Source organism: Ovis aries, chromosome 5 (genome assembly GCF_016772045.2).
Source record: "Ovis aries strain OAR_USU_Benz2616 breed Rambouillet chromosome 5, ARS-UI_Ramb_v3.0, whole genome shotgun sequence".
Lineage (NCBI taxonomy): Eukaryota > Metazoa > Chordata > Mammalia > Artiodactyla > Bovidae > Ovis > Ovis aries.
Window position 1 is genome coordinate 43,699,279 of NC_056058.1, and position 14,979 is coordinate 43,714,257.

At 55.6% G+C, this 14,979-nt stretch overlaps 1 protein-coding gene and 1 long non-coding RNA gene across 10 annotated transcripts in view; one reads left to right on the top strand and one right to left on the bottom strand.

Annotated features, from left to right (window-relative positions):
• The first annotated feature begins 201 nt into the window (after positions 1 to 201).
• Positions 202 to 14,979, top strand: part of JADE2 (jade family PHD finger 2) — a 50,363-nt gene continuing 35,585 nt past the window's right edge. Inside the window, exons 1-4 of one of the 9 annotated variants that reach the window (XM_060416513.1) lie at positions 368 to 476; positions 1,015 to 1,158; positions 10,700 to 10,757; positions 12,728 to 12,816. In XM_060416513.1, coding sequence (XP_060272496.1) covers positions 10,700 to 10,757; positions 12,728 to 12,816 — 147 coding nt within the window. In that variant the 5' untranslated portion in view covers positions 368 to 476; positions 1,015 to 1,158. Of the gene's footprint in view, positions 308 to 367; positions 477 to 1,014; positions 1,159 to 1,331; positions 2,039 to 2,258; positions 2,800 to 3,305; positions 4,518 to 5,711; positions 5,792 to 10,699; positions 10,758 to 12,727; positions 12,817 to 14,979 lie in introns of those variants that run through there. The other 8 variants (XM_060416512.1, XM_042250529.2, XM_042250530.1 and 5 more) reach the window with 8 other exon arrangements.
• LOC132659890 (uncharacterized) lies at positions 2,409 to 3,102 on the bottom strand. Its single transcript, XR_009600861.1, has 2 exons — positions 3,000 to 3,102; positions 2,409 to 2,750 (listed from the first exon to the last, which is right to left on the bottom strand). It is a non-coding gene; the product is annotated as an uncharacterized LOC132659890 (long non-coding RNA).

The following is a 14,979-nucleotide window of genomic DNA, read 5'->3' on the forward strand; positions in this document are numbered from 1 at the left end:
CTTCAGTCTTGGAGAGGGGAGGCGGTTCCTGTTTCAGTTCACAACTCACCCACGTGCCTTCAAAGTCAAAGGTGAGGTTGAAGAAATTATTGGATCATGTTTGAGGGATAGCCAAAAAGGAGGGGTTAGAAAAAGTTGGCAATGATGCTTTGAGGATATTGGGCCTGGCTCCCAGGTCTCCCCCTCCCCCAAACCCCGCCTGAGTCCAGACCACCCCTTCCCTAGCTGGGAGCATCTGAGAAGGCTGCAGTTTGCCCCCCACTTCTCCCCATCCAGAAGGCCAGCCAGGCTCCTTCCTCGAGAGAAGGTGAGTGCGGCGGGCGCAGCGGGCTGGGTGGGTGTGGCCCGCGGCTCCGGGAACGGACCCAAGGCCCCGCCAGCGCCCGAGAGCCGCCCGACAGCCCGCCTGCCTGGCGAGCGCAAGCTCTTCTTCCAGAAACTGCGAGGATCCCAGCGAACTGTTTGTGCACCACAAGGTCAAGTCGGGAAGTGGAGCCGGAGGAGGAGGGGCGAGGAGGCGAAGGGTGGGGAGAGGGGCGCCCCGCTTCCTCGCCAAGTGCCAATCCTTGGAAGTTGCCCCTTGGTTTTTAACCCTTTAAGGGGAGTGGGAAGGAGCAAGGGGGAAGTGGATACCCTCGGGCAAACTCCTACTGGAACCAGGACGTGCAGCCACCCACCCACTCACCCATCACTGCGTTCTCTACCCCCCGGAAATGCGGGGCTAAGCCGGGTGCCCGGAGGCACTCGGGCGGGGGGAGGGGGCGATAAACCGAGAGGGACCCTCTCTACGGACCGCCCCTCCTTCTTGAGGTGGCCCACAATTTCAAGTTTCCCCAGCCCGGGATGTTAGTTTCCATCTGCTCTGGGTGGGGGAGGAGAGCCGCGCCCCCTCCCCCAGACTCGCGCGCGCCCCTCCCCTCCGCTCCTGCCAGCACTTTCTGCTCACTTCTGGCGCTGCAAAACGCCACGCGATTTATTCGTTTCGCATTTTTAAACCAGCGATTTAACCAGCAGGGCCTAGAGCGAGGGTCTTCCAGCGCTGGAACCCCGGGAGGCGGGGTGCTCTGTGCAAACCTCGTTCCCTCCGCGAGTGTCGCCTTCAGGCTGTTATTTGCAAAGAAACGTCTTTTTGACGCAGGGAGAAATGGCAAATTTTAAGTACGTCATTAATATGGCGCCAAAAGATTTTTTTAAGTATAAGCTTGCTTTTTTTTTTTTTTAAAGGTTGCGGGGGGCGCCGCCCCGGTCTGGGGCGCGAAGGGGGCGGGGTGTGAGCAGAAAGTGTGAGTGAGAGTGGAGGGGCGGGGTATGTGTGTGAGTGTGTGAAGTGTGAGCAGACCTGATGGGACTTGCACGGGCGCAGCCGCCGCTTGGGCCCGGCCCTGGGGACAGGGCGGGCTGGGGGTGCCCCAGAGCCCGTGGGGAGTACAGGCCCGAGGTGCAGGCAAGAGGGCGGCCCAGCAGGGTGCCCTCCACCCGGAGGCCTGCAACGCTACCTGAACCCGCTGCTGGAGCCAAACAACTGGGCGGGGGGGTGGACGGGGGGGGGGTCAGGAGTGGAGATCCGAGTGAATAAGAAAAAAGTGGCTACTCCCCCTCCCTCGCTCCTCCCGCCTGCCCCCACCCCACCCCCACCCCAACACATTTTTTTTTTTTTCTAAAGAGATCACAAGGAAGTCTTGGTTTAAAAAGAAACAGAAACATACACAGGGGGGTTGGTGAATGGTGCCGACCGCGGCCATCGCAGTTGGAGGCTATTTGGGGGGGTGGGTGAGAGGCGTTCATGGAGTTACTTTGCGCCCACTCCTAGCGTCAAGGGCTTAGGTCCAGCGGGCTGACCGTCCCCGGCCAGGGTGCGGTGCCAGGGACCCCACGGCCCCGGCCACCTCCTTCGCCACGACCCCGGATGGATGCGCGCCCCCCGCCCGCCCGCGCCGGCCCCAGGAGCTCCGGGTTTCAGGAGCATCCTTCCCACGCCGGCCCCAGCCGCGGCGCGTAACCGTGGGTAGCGCCCCTCGGAAGGGCACCGCGGAGCAAGGTAAGATCCAGCCCCCGGCGACTGGCCCTGCGCATCTCAACGGCGTTATTTTGTGTTTTTGCAACAGATCTGCCAGCGCTTCTCGCTCCCTCTCTCTCTCTCTCTTGCTCGCTCGCTCCCTCTCTCTCCTGCTGGCTGCCTGTTCTAGGAAGCCAGCGCGCGCGCGGGGTGGGGGGGGGGGTGCCGATGCACAGCACAGGGGAGATTGCGCATGTTGGTCAGTCGTGTTTTAAAGAGTACATTGCGGGGAGGCTGAGAGGGGCGCATGCAACAACAACTTTTGGAAGGGTGAGCTTGGCGACCTTCTTTATTAATGACTGCGGCAAAGCGCCCCTGGGCCGGGGAGGGGGCGCGGGCGGGCGGGGGCGCGCCTGGGCTGCAACTTGCCCCGCGGGCTCTGGCTGGGCGGAGGGGCTGCGGCTGGAGACCTGTGCGGAGAGGAGGTCGCGCGGCCGGGGACGTAGGTTCGGAGGACCCGGGGGTATCTGCCCTCCTGTCTCCCCGAGTTTCATTTTGTTGATACGCAGCACGTCCGGGCGCCGAACCGGGTCGAGCCGGTGCACATGACCCCGCGCTGGGCTCACGTGCAGCCGGTCCGGTCCCAGACACCTTCCGGGGGCCACCGCCTCCGCCCTGTTGCCCCCTCTCCCGGCTGGGTGCACGCGGGCTATGCACGCGGGGGCAGCATGCTCGGCTCCCGGGCGCGGAGGCTCTGCACAAATTAAGCAGTTTTTTGGAGGGGCGGGGGATACCCTTTCCAGGTGAGTATGGAGGGTTCACAGCTCCAGCGCGGGGGGCGCGGGCTGGGGTCGGGGGCAACCCCCCCACCCCCTCACCGTCCAGGGCTGCGCGCGAGTCCAGCGGGGGAGAAACGCTGCTGGGAGTGGAAATGTACCGGCGGCCGCCGGAGCGGCGGGTGCGCGCCCGCGGGGCGACGGCAGGGGGCGTGGCCCTTGTTTACCTTCTCCCAACTCTGCCGGTTCGCGTCCCGCTCAGGGGACGGTTCTGCAGTCCCCTGCCCTCCGCCTCCGCCCCGATCCCTGGGTGGTACTGGGAAGATGTAGGCAAGTGGCGCCCTGAGCTTGGGACTTACATACCTGACCCCCAAATGAGTGACATTGCAGCCCCCGCCCCCACCAAGCACCGCTGCAGTCCCTCTCCCGGATCCGCGGCCCCGCCCCGCCCCCGGCAGTGGCATCTTCCCGGCCTCACCTCCTTCCTCCCTCTCCCTCCCTCCTTCCCACCCACTCGCCTGCGCCTGCGGAGCGGCTTCTGCCCGCCTCCTCTCCGCCTGGGTGCAGACTTGTGGCTCCCTCCGGTCCCTTCCCGCTTATCCCTGGCCCCTGAGATACCCTGTACTTCAGGCCAAGGAGAGAGGGGGTCAGCTTGGTGGTTCGTAGCTTTAATGTCAGAAAAGGAGGATGTCTGCGAGACAAGCAGGAAGGCTTCACTGTAGCTTCTAGAGGCTCAGGACACCCACCCTCCCCCCACACACTCTCTGTCCCCCACCACACACAGTTGCCACCCCCAAGGGGCTCGACTACTCTCACCCGTTACACCTAAGCTCCTCCTTCCGCTCCCGGGTCAAGGCCACCTCCCGGCGCCACCCCCTGCCCGAAATGCTTCCAGCCAGGGCTGGAGCCCCCCGCAGCCACCTCCGGCTCCTCCTCCCGGCTCCCGCGGTCAGAATCACGCCGGCGCGCCTCCAGCCTGCTGTCCCGCGGACTACCTTTAGGGGCAGGCTGGAGGCGCGCGCCACCCCCATCCCAATCCCCTTAGCCTTTGCTGCCGGCCGGGACGTTTTTCCTTAGCATCTTGTCTTCTGGTTTCATGCCCTGGGCTGGTGGGACGGGAAGGGTTGTGTTTCCCTTTGCTCAGTGCCAAGGGCAGAAAGCATCCGGCGCCTCTGGTCTCTGCAAATTCCCAAACCTTGCCCTCGCGCTTAGCATTCTCTCTTGTCGTCCCCCACTTTGGAATTCCAAGACAGGAAGTTTTTATACATGGTCTTAAGTTTGCAGGGGTCGTCGGGAGGCATCGCGTTTGCACTCCTAGCCGAGGAGCTGAGAGGACCCAACGGACTGCTACCTTGCCTTTGTTGCAAGGGGGAGGAACCCCGAGCTTTGAGGCCAGACAAGCCGTCAGGATGTCCCTTTAACGTTTATGTTTGCTGACTTAGTCTTGGGCCTGGGTGGTGGTAGGGCCTCCTGGCCTCTCCTCCCAGGGTGACATTAACTCCCTCCCTTCACTGGTAAAATTCCCAGTAGGACATTTGGCAGAAGAGCTGGGCAGGGAGCTGCCAACCGGGCCTGGCCCTGTTTCCTGGGTTCCCAGGGTGCTGGCTTCTCCCCTACCCTGACTTCCTTTTCCACCTTAGGGCCCCAAGTGAAGGCACCATCTCTCCTGCCCCATCTTCCTCAGGCGGGTTGGGACTCGCAGAACGATCTAACAAGCAGAGAAGGAAAATAACAACAGAATAACTGTAAGAGGAAGGAATGAGTAATAAAGCCGACCCAGGCAGGGAGGAGGGCTTTCATGTTTAAGAGATGCTATTTGCTTTTTAGGTCACAGGCTGCAAAAACAGGCTTTGATCCGAAGTGGGCGAATAATTTATTGAGAAAGTTTGCATGGTAGGGGAAAAAAGGGATGTTTGTTTGATCTGGAGGCCTCTTAGTTGTCCCAAGTGCTGTTGGCTGTTGTCTAGAGTGGAAAAGCATTTGGTTCCACAGCAAATGCCTCACTGAGGGAAGTCCTCACCCCAGGCAGCAAGACTTGCAGTGAGTGTTGGTTTTGAAACTGTTTAGCCAAGGGTCTCCCCGGCACTTTTTGAGTTGAAGTGTTTAAGGGTAGAGTTGTTTGGGCTCAGGATGCAGCAAATGTTTCCAGAACATTTCCCATCCAACGGGCTTTTCCTTTCCCTAAATGGCCTGGCTGAATGGCCAATAACACTGATCCAAGAGGCAGTGGGAAATCTCCACTTAGCTTTTGTTGACAGGTGAGGTGGGACTCTGATCCCCAGCCCCCAAGTCCTTCCAGAATCTTGAGGTGAGGCTTTTGGCACTGATTTCCACATCCTTGAGGTTGGGGGCAGGGTATTCTGATTAAGCGTTGTTCCAGTTATCAGGGAGGTACTTATCTTACACCCAAGACCCAATCAGAGGCTTCCAGTCCAAATTCTTCACAGCTCACCCAGCAGGCTCTTTTTGGGACTCACAGTTTTCCCTTTGGGGTCTCTAAGGGGAGGCCAAGTTGGACTTGTGAAGAGGGGAATATCCATGTAAGATCCTTACTATGTCTCAAAGGTGAGGAACCCAGGAAGATTCTCAGGAAACCCACAGGAGTCTGGAGCACCCCAACCATACTCCAAGTTGTAGATGTGTGCACTGTGTGCTGGGGGCAAGGTGCTCTCTTTAAGGTCAGACAGCCGAGGTTTGAGTGCTGGCTTTGCAGTCACCAGCTGTGGCAATTGCTCCATGCCTCAGTTTCTTCATCTGCAGCTGTGTTACTGACAGTACCTGCCTCATGGTGGGTGTGTGGATTAAGTGATATGTTGCATAAAGAAGACTAAGCACAAAGCCGGGCATGGGATAAGCACTTGATTGGTATTAGCTATTCTTACTATTAATAACCTGGATAGGACCCAAATGCAGCTGACCTTTGACCTCTCCCCTTTAAGGTAGACCAGAGAGCCAGCTCCCTTCTCTGAAGAAGGAACCAGAAGGACCCTGCAGTTGCCAATGGGCAGTCATCCGTGGAGTGAGTGGGCTGAACTTTGCCCTCTCTGAGGTGGAGGGTAGGGTGTGAAAGTGCTGAAGGACAGAGTAGACAAAGCCCCTTTCTGTCTCCCAGGATCCCCTTGGCATGTCCTCAGAACTGGGTCTGGAGGGTGGGTGTGGAGAGTGTGTTGGAGCTGGGTGCCCCCGGGACAGGCGAGCAATGATGGGTGTTGGAGGAGGGTTAGGATTCCCTGTGATTGGAGAAGCAAGTCTGAGGATCTATGTGTACAAAATCACTGTTGTCACAGCAGTTACTGTCCCTGAGAAGGCATTAAAGTTAATGAGAGATAGGAAAGAGTGGGGCTCTGACCCCCATTTAAAACGGTTTAAGAGTGTGCAGCTCTTGTTTTCTGAATGTCTGGCCTTCCCGACACAAGCAGGCTCTGAGGACAGGTTTTCCAGCCGAAATATCATTAAATTGTATTAGCATCTTATTACACACACGCCTTAGTGGTCTGCCTCAGACAGGGAGAGTTTTTGTTTCTCTTTGAAAGATTGTGTCTGGAATGGTAAATTGCCTGCTTGAAAGCCTTTTCCTCCCCTTTTTAAAGGAGGAAGACGAAATCCTGCTGTGTGTGGTGGCAGGCTGGGCAGGCCTGGTGGCCCCCAAAGAGGAGAGGCTGGAGGCCAGGTTGGGGTGTTTTAACTGCCCAGGGAGCTGCTGCAGTAGCAGGCCTGAAAGACCCACTGTTTCCAGGGTCAGCTGGAGGGGCGTTAATAGAGGCCCAGGGTGTTTATTTGAGTTTATTTGCAGAGAGGTCTTTAAAGGGGGCTGGCATTGGGCATTGGTGTTTCAAGTCCAGACCTGAGGTCCCCACTAAGACCAGTGGCTAGTTGCTGCCAAGAAAACATCTGCCACCAAACTGCTGCCCTATTACTGAGTTGACATTGATCATTAGCCAGGAGCCCAACCAAATAAAGCCTCTTGGAAAACGTGTGAGGTTAAGACGGGGAAGGCGGGCTGTGCAAACAGGTCAAAATCTTGGGCTGGGGTGTTTGCTCCCACAGGCTGCAAGCAGGCTGGCTGGGCTGTGTGGCCCCACACTTCTGGAGGGAGGAGACAAGAACACACTCAGCACTTCATGTGTACCAAACCCCTGTTATGTGCTAGGTACAACTCGAAGGGGTACTGGGGACAAGCAAGGATCCAAACAGTGACACTTTTTCTTGTTGTAGAACATATACTCTGAAGGAGAAGGACATTCAACAAGTAGCTTAAGAAGCACTTCTAAAGAAGCTGAGTAACTGGGTGGTGGGCTTTCTGTAGATAAGGCAGCTGGCCTCTGTGATGTTTAAGCCGAAACCTGAAGGATGAAAAGTCCAAGGTGCCTAGATTGTGTAGACCAGTACAGGCACAGAGCACACCTGTGCACAGGTCTGGAGGTGCAGACTGTTTCAGGAAACGAAAGGAGGCTGGTTCGACTGGGAAGTGGTGGGAAACGGGCTGGTGGTCAATATGCAGTAGGCAGGTACCAGATCATATAAAGTCTTATGGTTAGAAGCTTGAGTTTTGCCCTTGATCAACAGGGAGCCTGTGAAAGATTTGAAATAGGCGATATGACATGATCTGATGTGTGTTTTTTGAAGATCATTCTGGCTACTGTGTGGATCCTGGATTATGAGGGAGCAGTAGGGAAAGTTGGGAGATGAATGAGGAGTCCTGAGAGAGATGAGACTGGCCTGGACCAGCGTAGAAGCAGTAAAGATGGGGAAGGCGGCTGGATTCTCTGTGTGTTCTGGAGGGAGTGCCCACTGCACTTGCCGAGGGTCAGCAGTGGGGTGGAGGAGCCACAGCAAGGCGGCTCCCTGAGGGGACTCTAGGACATCCACACTCCCAGAGGAGAGCCATGTGTGTCTTCATAGCTGGGGAAGGTGTGGGAGTGCAAGCAGACTGGTAGCAATGGCAGGAAAATGGGACACTTCTTTCCCAGAGTCTCCTTTGTGGTACTTTCTGTCCCTAAAAGTAAGTGCCTCGTGACCCTGAATATTTTCCTAGGGCAGACCTTGCTTTGGGAGAGGTTAGGGGAGCCAGCAGAGAGGAAAAACGAGAGGCCAAGATCAAGTCTTGGCACCCCCATCCCCCACCTGCACGTGTAGCCCTGGATTTTAGCTTTGGTAAGAATCCTCCGTGTCCTCTGTGCTGGGTTGGAGAGGGACGTCATGGGGCAAAGCCTTGTCCTGCAGTGGAGGCCAGGCCTCATTTGAGGCTTCATTGCCCACTGAGAAGAGGCTTACCTAAGGCAAGGAGACCTTTCGAACAGACTTGGTTCAAAGAGAAGAAGCAAAGCAGTGGTTTCCTTCTGAAGCCTAGTTATTATTCCAATTAAGCCGCCGCAAAATCTGCTTCCATAATAACACGCTGTCCAGGAGGACTCTGGGGTGTTTCATGGAGGAGCTGGCTGAGGGTGGGGTGCAGGTCTGTGTGCTGACAGGTCACACTGGTCTTGGGGAGCAGGAAACAGCAGTAGGAGGAGGTCCTGGCAGTCAAGGGGTCCTGTTGGCAGGAACCTTCCTTACTGCACAGCTCACTGCCTTGCTGAGGAGGCCTTTGGGTGGCAGCTGGTAGAACTGTTCACCTGGCCCAAGTCTGCTGTGGTATTAATAACCAGCACCCATATGGAATGCCAGCCACTGTGCTAAGGGCTTTATGCTGCTCTCCTTCACTCACCAGCTGATTCTGGCCCACAGATGTGTTTAGTTTGGCCCTCTCGAAGTGTTTTAAATATCTAAATCAGTTGCCAGCATTTTAAGTTCAGGAGATTTATGTAAAATTCCAGATCCAATTTGTGTCTTCCGGGAGGTGTGTCTTTCCCAAGGTCCCTGGTCTAGTGAGGGGTGGAGATAGGATTTGTACTTGGCCTCCCTGAGTCCAGTGCTGCTGCTTTTATATTATGGGACAGCCTGGCTTGCAAGTGCCTGTTTGCTGGAAATGAAGAAAAATGCCGTTCATGTAGAGGATCTCAGAAGAAAACAGATGGGTGCTCTAAGAGCATTCCTCCCCCTTCTCCTACCCTACCTGCGACAGCTGGGTTGGCAAGATTCAGGCTGGAGTCAGAGTTGTGTTACAGTCACCTCCGTCGCACGCAGACCCCAGAGGACAGCAAGGATGGGCAAGGATCTGGGGGGTGGAGTATTATTGCCCCATTCAGTCATTCAGTCTGTGACCTGAGCCACTGGGCTGCACAGAGGCAGAGTAGTCTCAAGGTCAAGAGCATGGTCTCCTGAGTCAGAGAAACCTCTTACAAGAACTGTGATCTTGGGCAAGTCACTTAACCTCTGAGCTTCATTTTCCTCACCTGCAAAAGGGAAGCAGCCATCATGCCTGCCAGCACCAAGGGCCGGTTCTGAGGCCTCATTGGGGTCCCTGTGTGCCAGGATGCGCCCCTCCCCAAGCAGTGGGTACTTAGTCGTTTCAACTCTGGTTCCTGCCTCCTTGGCATCCGTGCTCCTCCCCATCAGGCATGCCTCCAGACCTCCACACCCTCTGAAGAGCACTTAGCTTCCACCTTTGCGGCTGGGCAGCAAGCAGCCCCAATGAACCTTCCATCCTAACCCTACTCTCGGGAGACATGGGGGTGGAGAAAAGCTCCTGTCTAAGGTCAAGTTTGAGGCCAGAGGGTCCTTCTGAGTAGCTCAGAGTTCTGGGTAATTGCACCCCACCTTAGAGAGCCAATGCTCCTAAGGCCTCTGCAAGGCCACAGTAAAATAAGGTGACCCCTCCCAGGGCTCCGCATGAGCAGACTTGGGGTGACAGCAGGTGGCAAATGGGATTCACAGTGGGGCTGGGCAGCCCTGTTGGTCGGCAGCTGGGCTTTCTCCCTACTGACACTGGATCCTTGTCCTTTGCTGTGTACAGTGAGGCAGCCCAGGGTCTAGGCTGACAGAAGCATGGTGAAAAGCACCGTGGGCTCTGAGCCCTGGGTCTGTTCTCTGAATTGGGACTCAGCCACTGACTAGCTGTGAGACCTAAGGCAGGTTAACAAGTCTCTCAGTGTGCTCCCCTCCAAGAGGGGACCAGGGCAGGCTCTGCCACCCAGGACTCTGCAGGATTAGAGGAAATAGTGGGGAGGAAAGCACTTCCAACAGGCAGGAGCTGACAAGGGCACAAAGGCAGCTCAGTGTGGGCTCAGGGATCAGACCACGTGGATTCAAATCCCAGTTCAGCCAAGTCACTAGCAGGACAAGGCACTGAGCCTCCTCAGTAAATGAAGCTAATAGCTCACAACTCCGCAGGTTGTTAGGAACACGAGATAGCTGAGTTGGCATGGGTAGGGGAAAGAACTCAGTGTGGGAGAGCCGCCCTTCTACCTTGAAGCTAAACATTGTAGTGGAGGGAAAGTGAGTTTGTATTGTTACCTGGAGATGGACACTGAGGGGAGGGTGGGCGGCGCAGCCCATTCGCTCTGGCCCTGGTGCTTGCAGGCTGGCTTGCCCCTCAACTCCCATAGCCTGGTCCTCCTGGGAGAGCCTGTCTTGTTTCTGTTTTCCCTCCTCTGCCTCCAGCAGGGCGCCAGTTGCAGCTTGCAGGTGAGAGTGGACTCCGTGGCGGGTGAGGGAGCGGGGCAGAGGCAGGTCCAAGTCACTGCTCATTCTGGGGCTGCTGACCTGCCTTGTCCTCCTTCGTTGTCATCTTTGACTAGATTCTCTGTTGTGTGAGGCTCTGGGCTCAGGAGCTGAGAGATGCTGCCCCCTGCCCCAGCCCCAGGGCCCATGTAGGTGGGTGAGAGAAGGGGGAGACTGCCTGAGGAGAAGGCTAGGGCATGGCCTTGTTCTCACTGTTCCGCTGCAGCGGGCTGAGTGTGGGGAGGCAGATTGACGGGCAGTTTTCTGAGAGGTTGAAGATTTCCCAAGCCGCCTGTGAGTATAATGGGGCCTATTTTCGTTGCAGATGGAAGAGAAGAGGCGAAAGTACTCCATCAGCAGCGACAACTCTGATACCACTGACAGTAAGGCCTTCCCTGTGGGGCTCCTGTAGGGAAAGTGTTTGAATAATTATCAGGACCACAGGCCCAGACTAGGGGGGTGGGACATTGCTCCAGGGTCTCCATGTTGATGGAAGCATAAAGCAGGCCGGGCCCCTCTCCTCCCTTTGAAATCCCCACACCAACATGGCCTTCAGGGCCTTGCTGTCCTCCTCAGCTCTGCTCCCCTTTACCCTCTAGCTCTCAACCCCATGTGTTTTGCTCTTGTTGGAACAGATCTACTCCCCTCTGGGCCTTTTTTGGCCTGTGCTATTCCGGGCTGCTAGGAACACACCTCACTCCCTCTGGCCCTGCTGTATGGGCCCTGTGGAAGTGTCCACACAACAGGCAAAAAAAACCTGTCGCTCTTCATTATAATTGCCTGATCAGTGTTATTTCCTAACTAAGTGCCATTTCCTTATCAAAGTAAGCCCCTTGGTAAGAGAGGTCATGATTTGCTGACTGCCATATCCGGCTAGATGGAGTACATAATAGGTGATCAGTAAATGTTTGCTGAAGAAATTAATGAAGGATCCTGACCTTCATGGGATCTTGGCAATAGAATCTCAGAGATAGACTTGTGTGGGAGCTGGGTGTGTCAGCTGGACAGAGGGGGACACTCTTACACAGAAAATGGGGCTTAGGGAACCTCTCCTGAAATGTGGAGGCAAGAAAGTTTGCATTAGGTGAGAGTTTGTCCCTGGTACCAGAAGGCAGCTCTTCTCAGATGCCCCAGGAACCCGGGCCTGCATGAGCCAGTCAGAGTAAAGAGTGCCATTCTGCCCTGTGTAGGAGAGATGTGCTGCCAGAAGATTCCCACCTAGTGGTGCCCTCAGGTGAAAGCCCAGGCTGAGAAAGAGGCTGCACTGCCACAGAGGCTGGGCCTGGAGCCCTGCAGCTGTAGACCTTAGCTTGTTCACATATATGGTGAGCAGCTGGGACTGGGGAGAGCCTCAAGGCCCCCTTAGAGTCCCTGGAGTTCTCCTGCCCCCAGGAACCTGAGGGCTCAGGAACACATGCACTAGGGTGAGAAGCTAGTCCTCGCCTGCTCTCTCCCTCCGGGTTTCCTTCACTGTCCTTTGGGGTCTGTTTGCTCAGACTCCAGCTTGGCCCTGGAGTCTGACCTGGCTGGCTCTTCCTCCCCATGGCAGTAGATCACAGCATTTGGCCCTCTGTGACTGCAGTCACGCTGCCTGTAGCCTGTGTCAGTGTCCTCTGCTTCTAACTTTATTTCAGGCAAAGGAACCCTTGAAGCCCCGGCACCTGCAAGGGGGAGCACCTGGCAGCCGAGCCCTGTATCTGCATTGGAGTTGGGCTGGGCTGTGGCACACTCCCTTCTCACCAGTCCCTGCACTGCCCATCTAGGCTGTGCTCTGCTCCTTTGACCCACTGGAGTGGAGTGACCCGTAGAGTGACATGCACTCTTAGTGGTCCCACAAGGGCCTTTAGAACCCGAGTGATAATGGTAGTGTTTATCAAAGCATTGCCTTGTGCAAGGGACTGTACTAAGACTTTACAGGCGTGGTCTCATTTAATTCTCACAAAAACTCGGAGGATAGTTACTCTCTGCTCCCATTTTATACAAAAGCAAGCTGAGGCTCAGACTAACTCATTTGCCCGTCACGAGGAGCTAATAAGTGACTGAGCCAGGGCTCAGGCTTAAGTGTCTACTTTAGAGCAACCCTCTTGGGTCACATAGAAAGCTAATACTGAGTCCTTGTCCAGCTACCTTTCACCTCCCAAGTCTCTCCTGGTTGGTGAGTGGAGTAGGCGTCATGTCCCCATTCATCGTTGAAGAGGCCCAGAGCAGGGACAGTCTACCAGCTGCTCACAGAGGTCTCCACCTCCCGAACATTCAAGCCAGAGCTTGCCTTACAGGTTTCCTTTCCCTGGACATGGGAGGGTGGTGTTCCTGGCCTGCCAGGGGCCCCTCACGGGCTGTGCTCTCTCTGTAGGTCATGCGACATCTGCATCAAGATGCTCCAAAATGCCCAGCAGCACCAAGTCGGGTTGGCCCCGGCAGAACGAGAAGAAGCCCTCCGAGGTGGGTAATGACAAGTATCCTGGAGAAAGATGAAACAAGTGGAGAGGTGTGGAGGAGTGGAGCAGGGTGGAGGAGCAGAGACCTGTGGAGAGGAAGGACCATGCAGGGGACTGCAGGTGTACTGGGAGAGGCGGCTCCTGGAAGAGGACGTAGCCATTGCGAAACAAGACCAGTGTGGCCGAGTGAAGTGATTGAGAGGAAAGGCTGGGAGTGCCAGTTCTCATAACGTTGTAGGTTGTTGTAAAGATGTTCCTATTGATCTGAGTGAGGGGAGGAGCCTTTCAAAGATTTTAAGCAGGGTAATGACATAGTCTGATGTTTTAATTAAAGGTCCCGCTGACTGCTGTGAGGGGGAGGGAATGTGATGGGCAAGAGTGGGAGCAGGGAGGCTTCTTTAGCAGTTGTCCAGGAGAGAAATTATGGTGGCCTTAGAGCTGGGTGATTGCAGTGGAGTAAGAAGCAGTAGGATATATGGGACATTTTGGACGCTGAGCCAAGCAAGAGTGATAGGATTCGCTGATGTAGGGATGAAGGATGGCGTCTTCAGAGTCCTCCAGTCAGGTCATCCACTCCTTATTATGCCCATTCCACCTGCACCTGCACTTTACTTCTTCCTGCTTTGACCCTGTCTTTTGGGACAGGTAGGGATGTCTATGACATCTGGGGCTGTAGAGAGTTTTGGAAGTGGGTAGACAAATGGACATGGGGCCCTGCCTCCTGTAGCCCCTGAAAAATCACATCCTAGAGCCTCATTGCTCCCTCTTAGGTCTGCAGTGCATTACAGTGGGCACAGAAGAGACCTTTAGAACAGATGAGGCTGCAAGAGCCCTGAGTCCCCAGTGGGGTGGTTTTAAATGTGACCTTTAAGGGAGACATTGTTCTGCAGGCCACAGGGCTTCCCCCGATGGCTCAGTGGTAAATAATCTACCTGTAACACAAGAGACACGGGTTCGATCCCCTGGTTAGGAAGATCCCCTGGAGGAGGGCATGGCAACCCCCTCCAGTATTCTTGCCTGGAGAATTCCATGAATAGAGGAGCCTGGCGGGCTACAGTCCATAGGGTCACAAAGAGTCGGACACGACTGAGTGACTTAGTACGCACACACGGGCTGGACACTTTACTTTTTGTTAACCCTCCTGTTATAGTAAGGAAACTGAAGATCCTAAGGTTATATATATAGTCAAGATGTGAAGTTATTGGGGCCAACAGCACCAGTGTGGGAAGGCTCAGAGTTCTAGGGCAAAGCACTTGGCCCTGCCCGGGACTGAAGGAGGATATCTTTGTTCTGAGCCTGGCAACCTCTTTTCCTCTCCTCGCAGCAGTGGTGATCCAGCAGCTGCTGTCCTTAGCCAGTCCCTAGGGGTGTCTTCCACAGAACCTTGCATTTGAAAAAGGACTCCCCACGGAGTTGGCCTACCCTGGGACTCATCTTTTGTGGGGATTGGAGGTGGGGACACCGATTTGAGTTCTGAAGCATCCTGTTCCCATCCCTTAACCAACTGTCCTCCCTTGGCCCTACACTGGAGGGGTGGAGACAGAAGGAGATATCTCCAGGAATGCAGTAAGGACTGCAATAAAAACTGGGAGTGAGGTGGGCATGGGAAGATGTTGTTCTTGAGGCTCTTAATAGGGTTCCATCCCTGGGTCAGGAAGATCCCCTGGAGAGGGAAATGGCGACCCACTCCAGTATTCTTGCCTGGGGAATTCCATGGACAGAGGAGCCTGGGGGGCTTCAGTGTATGGGGTCGCAAGGAGTCGACCCATCTGAGCGACTAACAGTAGCCCTGCTCAGTGGGTGGACAGGCTGTGTTCTTGTGCATTGGGAAGTAGGAGGAGAGTGTGCTAGGGCCCTGGGACCACCTCTCTACCCCGACCCTCATCTTGAGAGCTACAGCGGCTCGCAGTTACTACTTGGGCTGGATTAGTAAAACCCTAGCCACCTTCTGTGTCTCCCTGGTCCTGAAAGGCAGTAGTCATCCTGCTGTTTTGAAGCTGAGGAACCTGCCTCTGAGAATCTCACCTCCTCACTGCCTTCATGGCTATTCAGATTGGAGAATGGAGGGGAAGTTCCAGGGAGCCCCTGGGGCTGGCTTAGTTCTTTCCCCTAGTTCTCACTTTAAGCAGCAGGAGGAGGAGGGGCCTCTGCTCTGGGCGGAGATCCT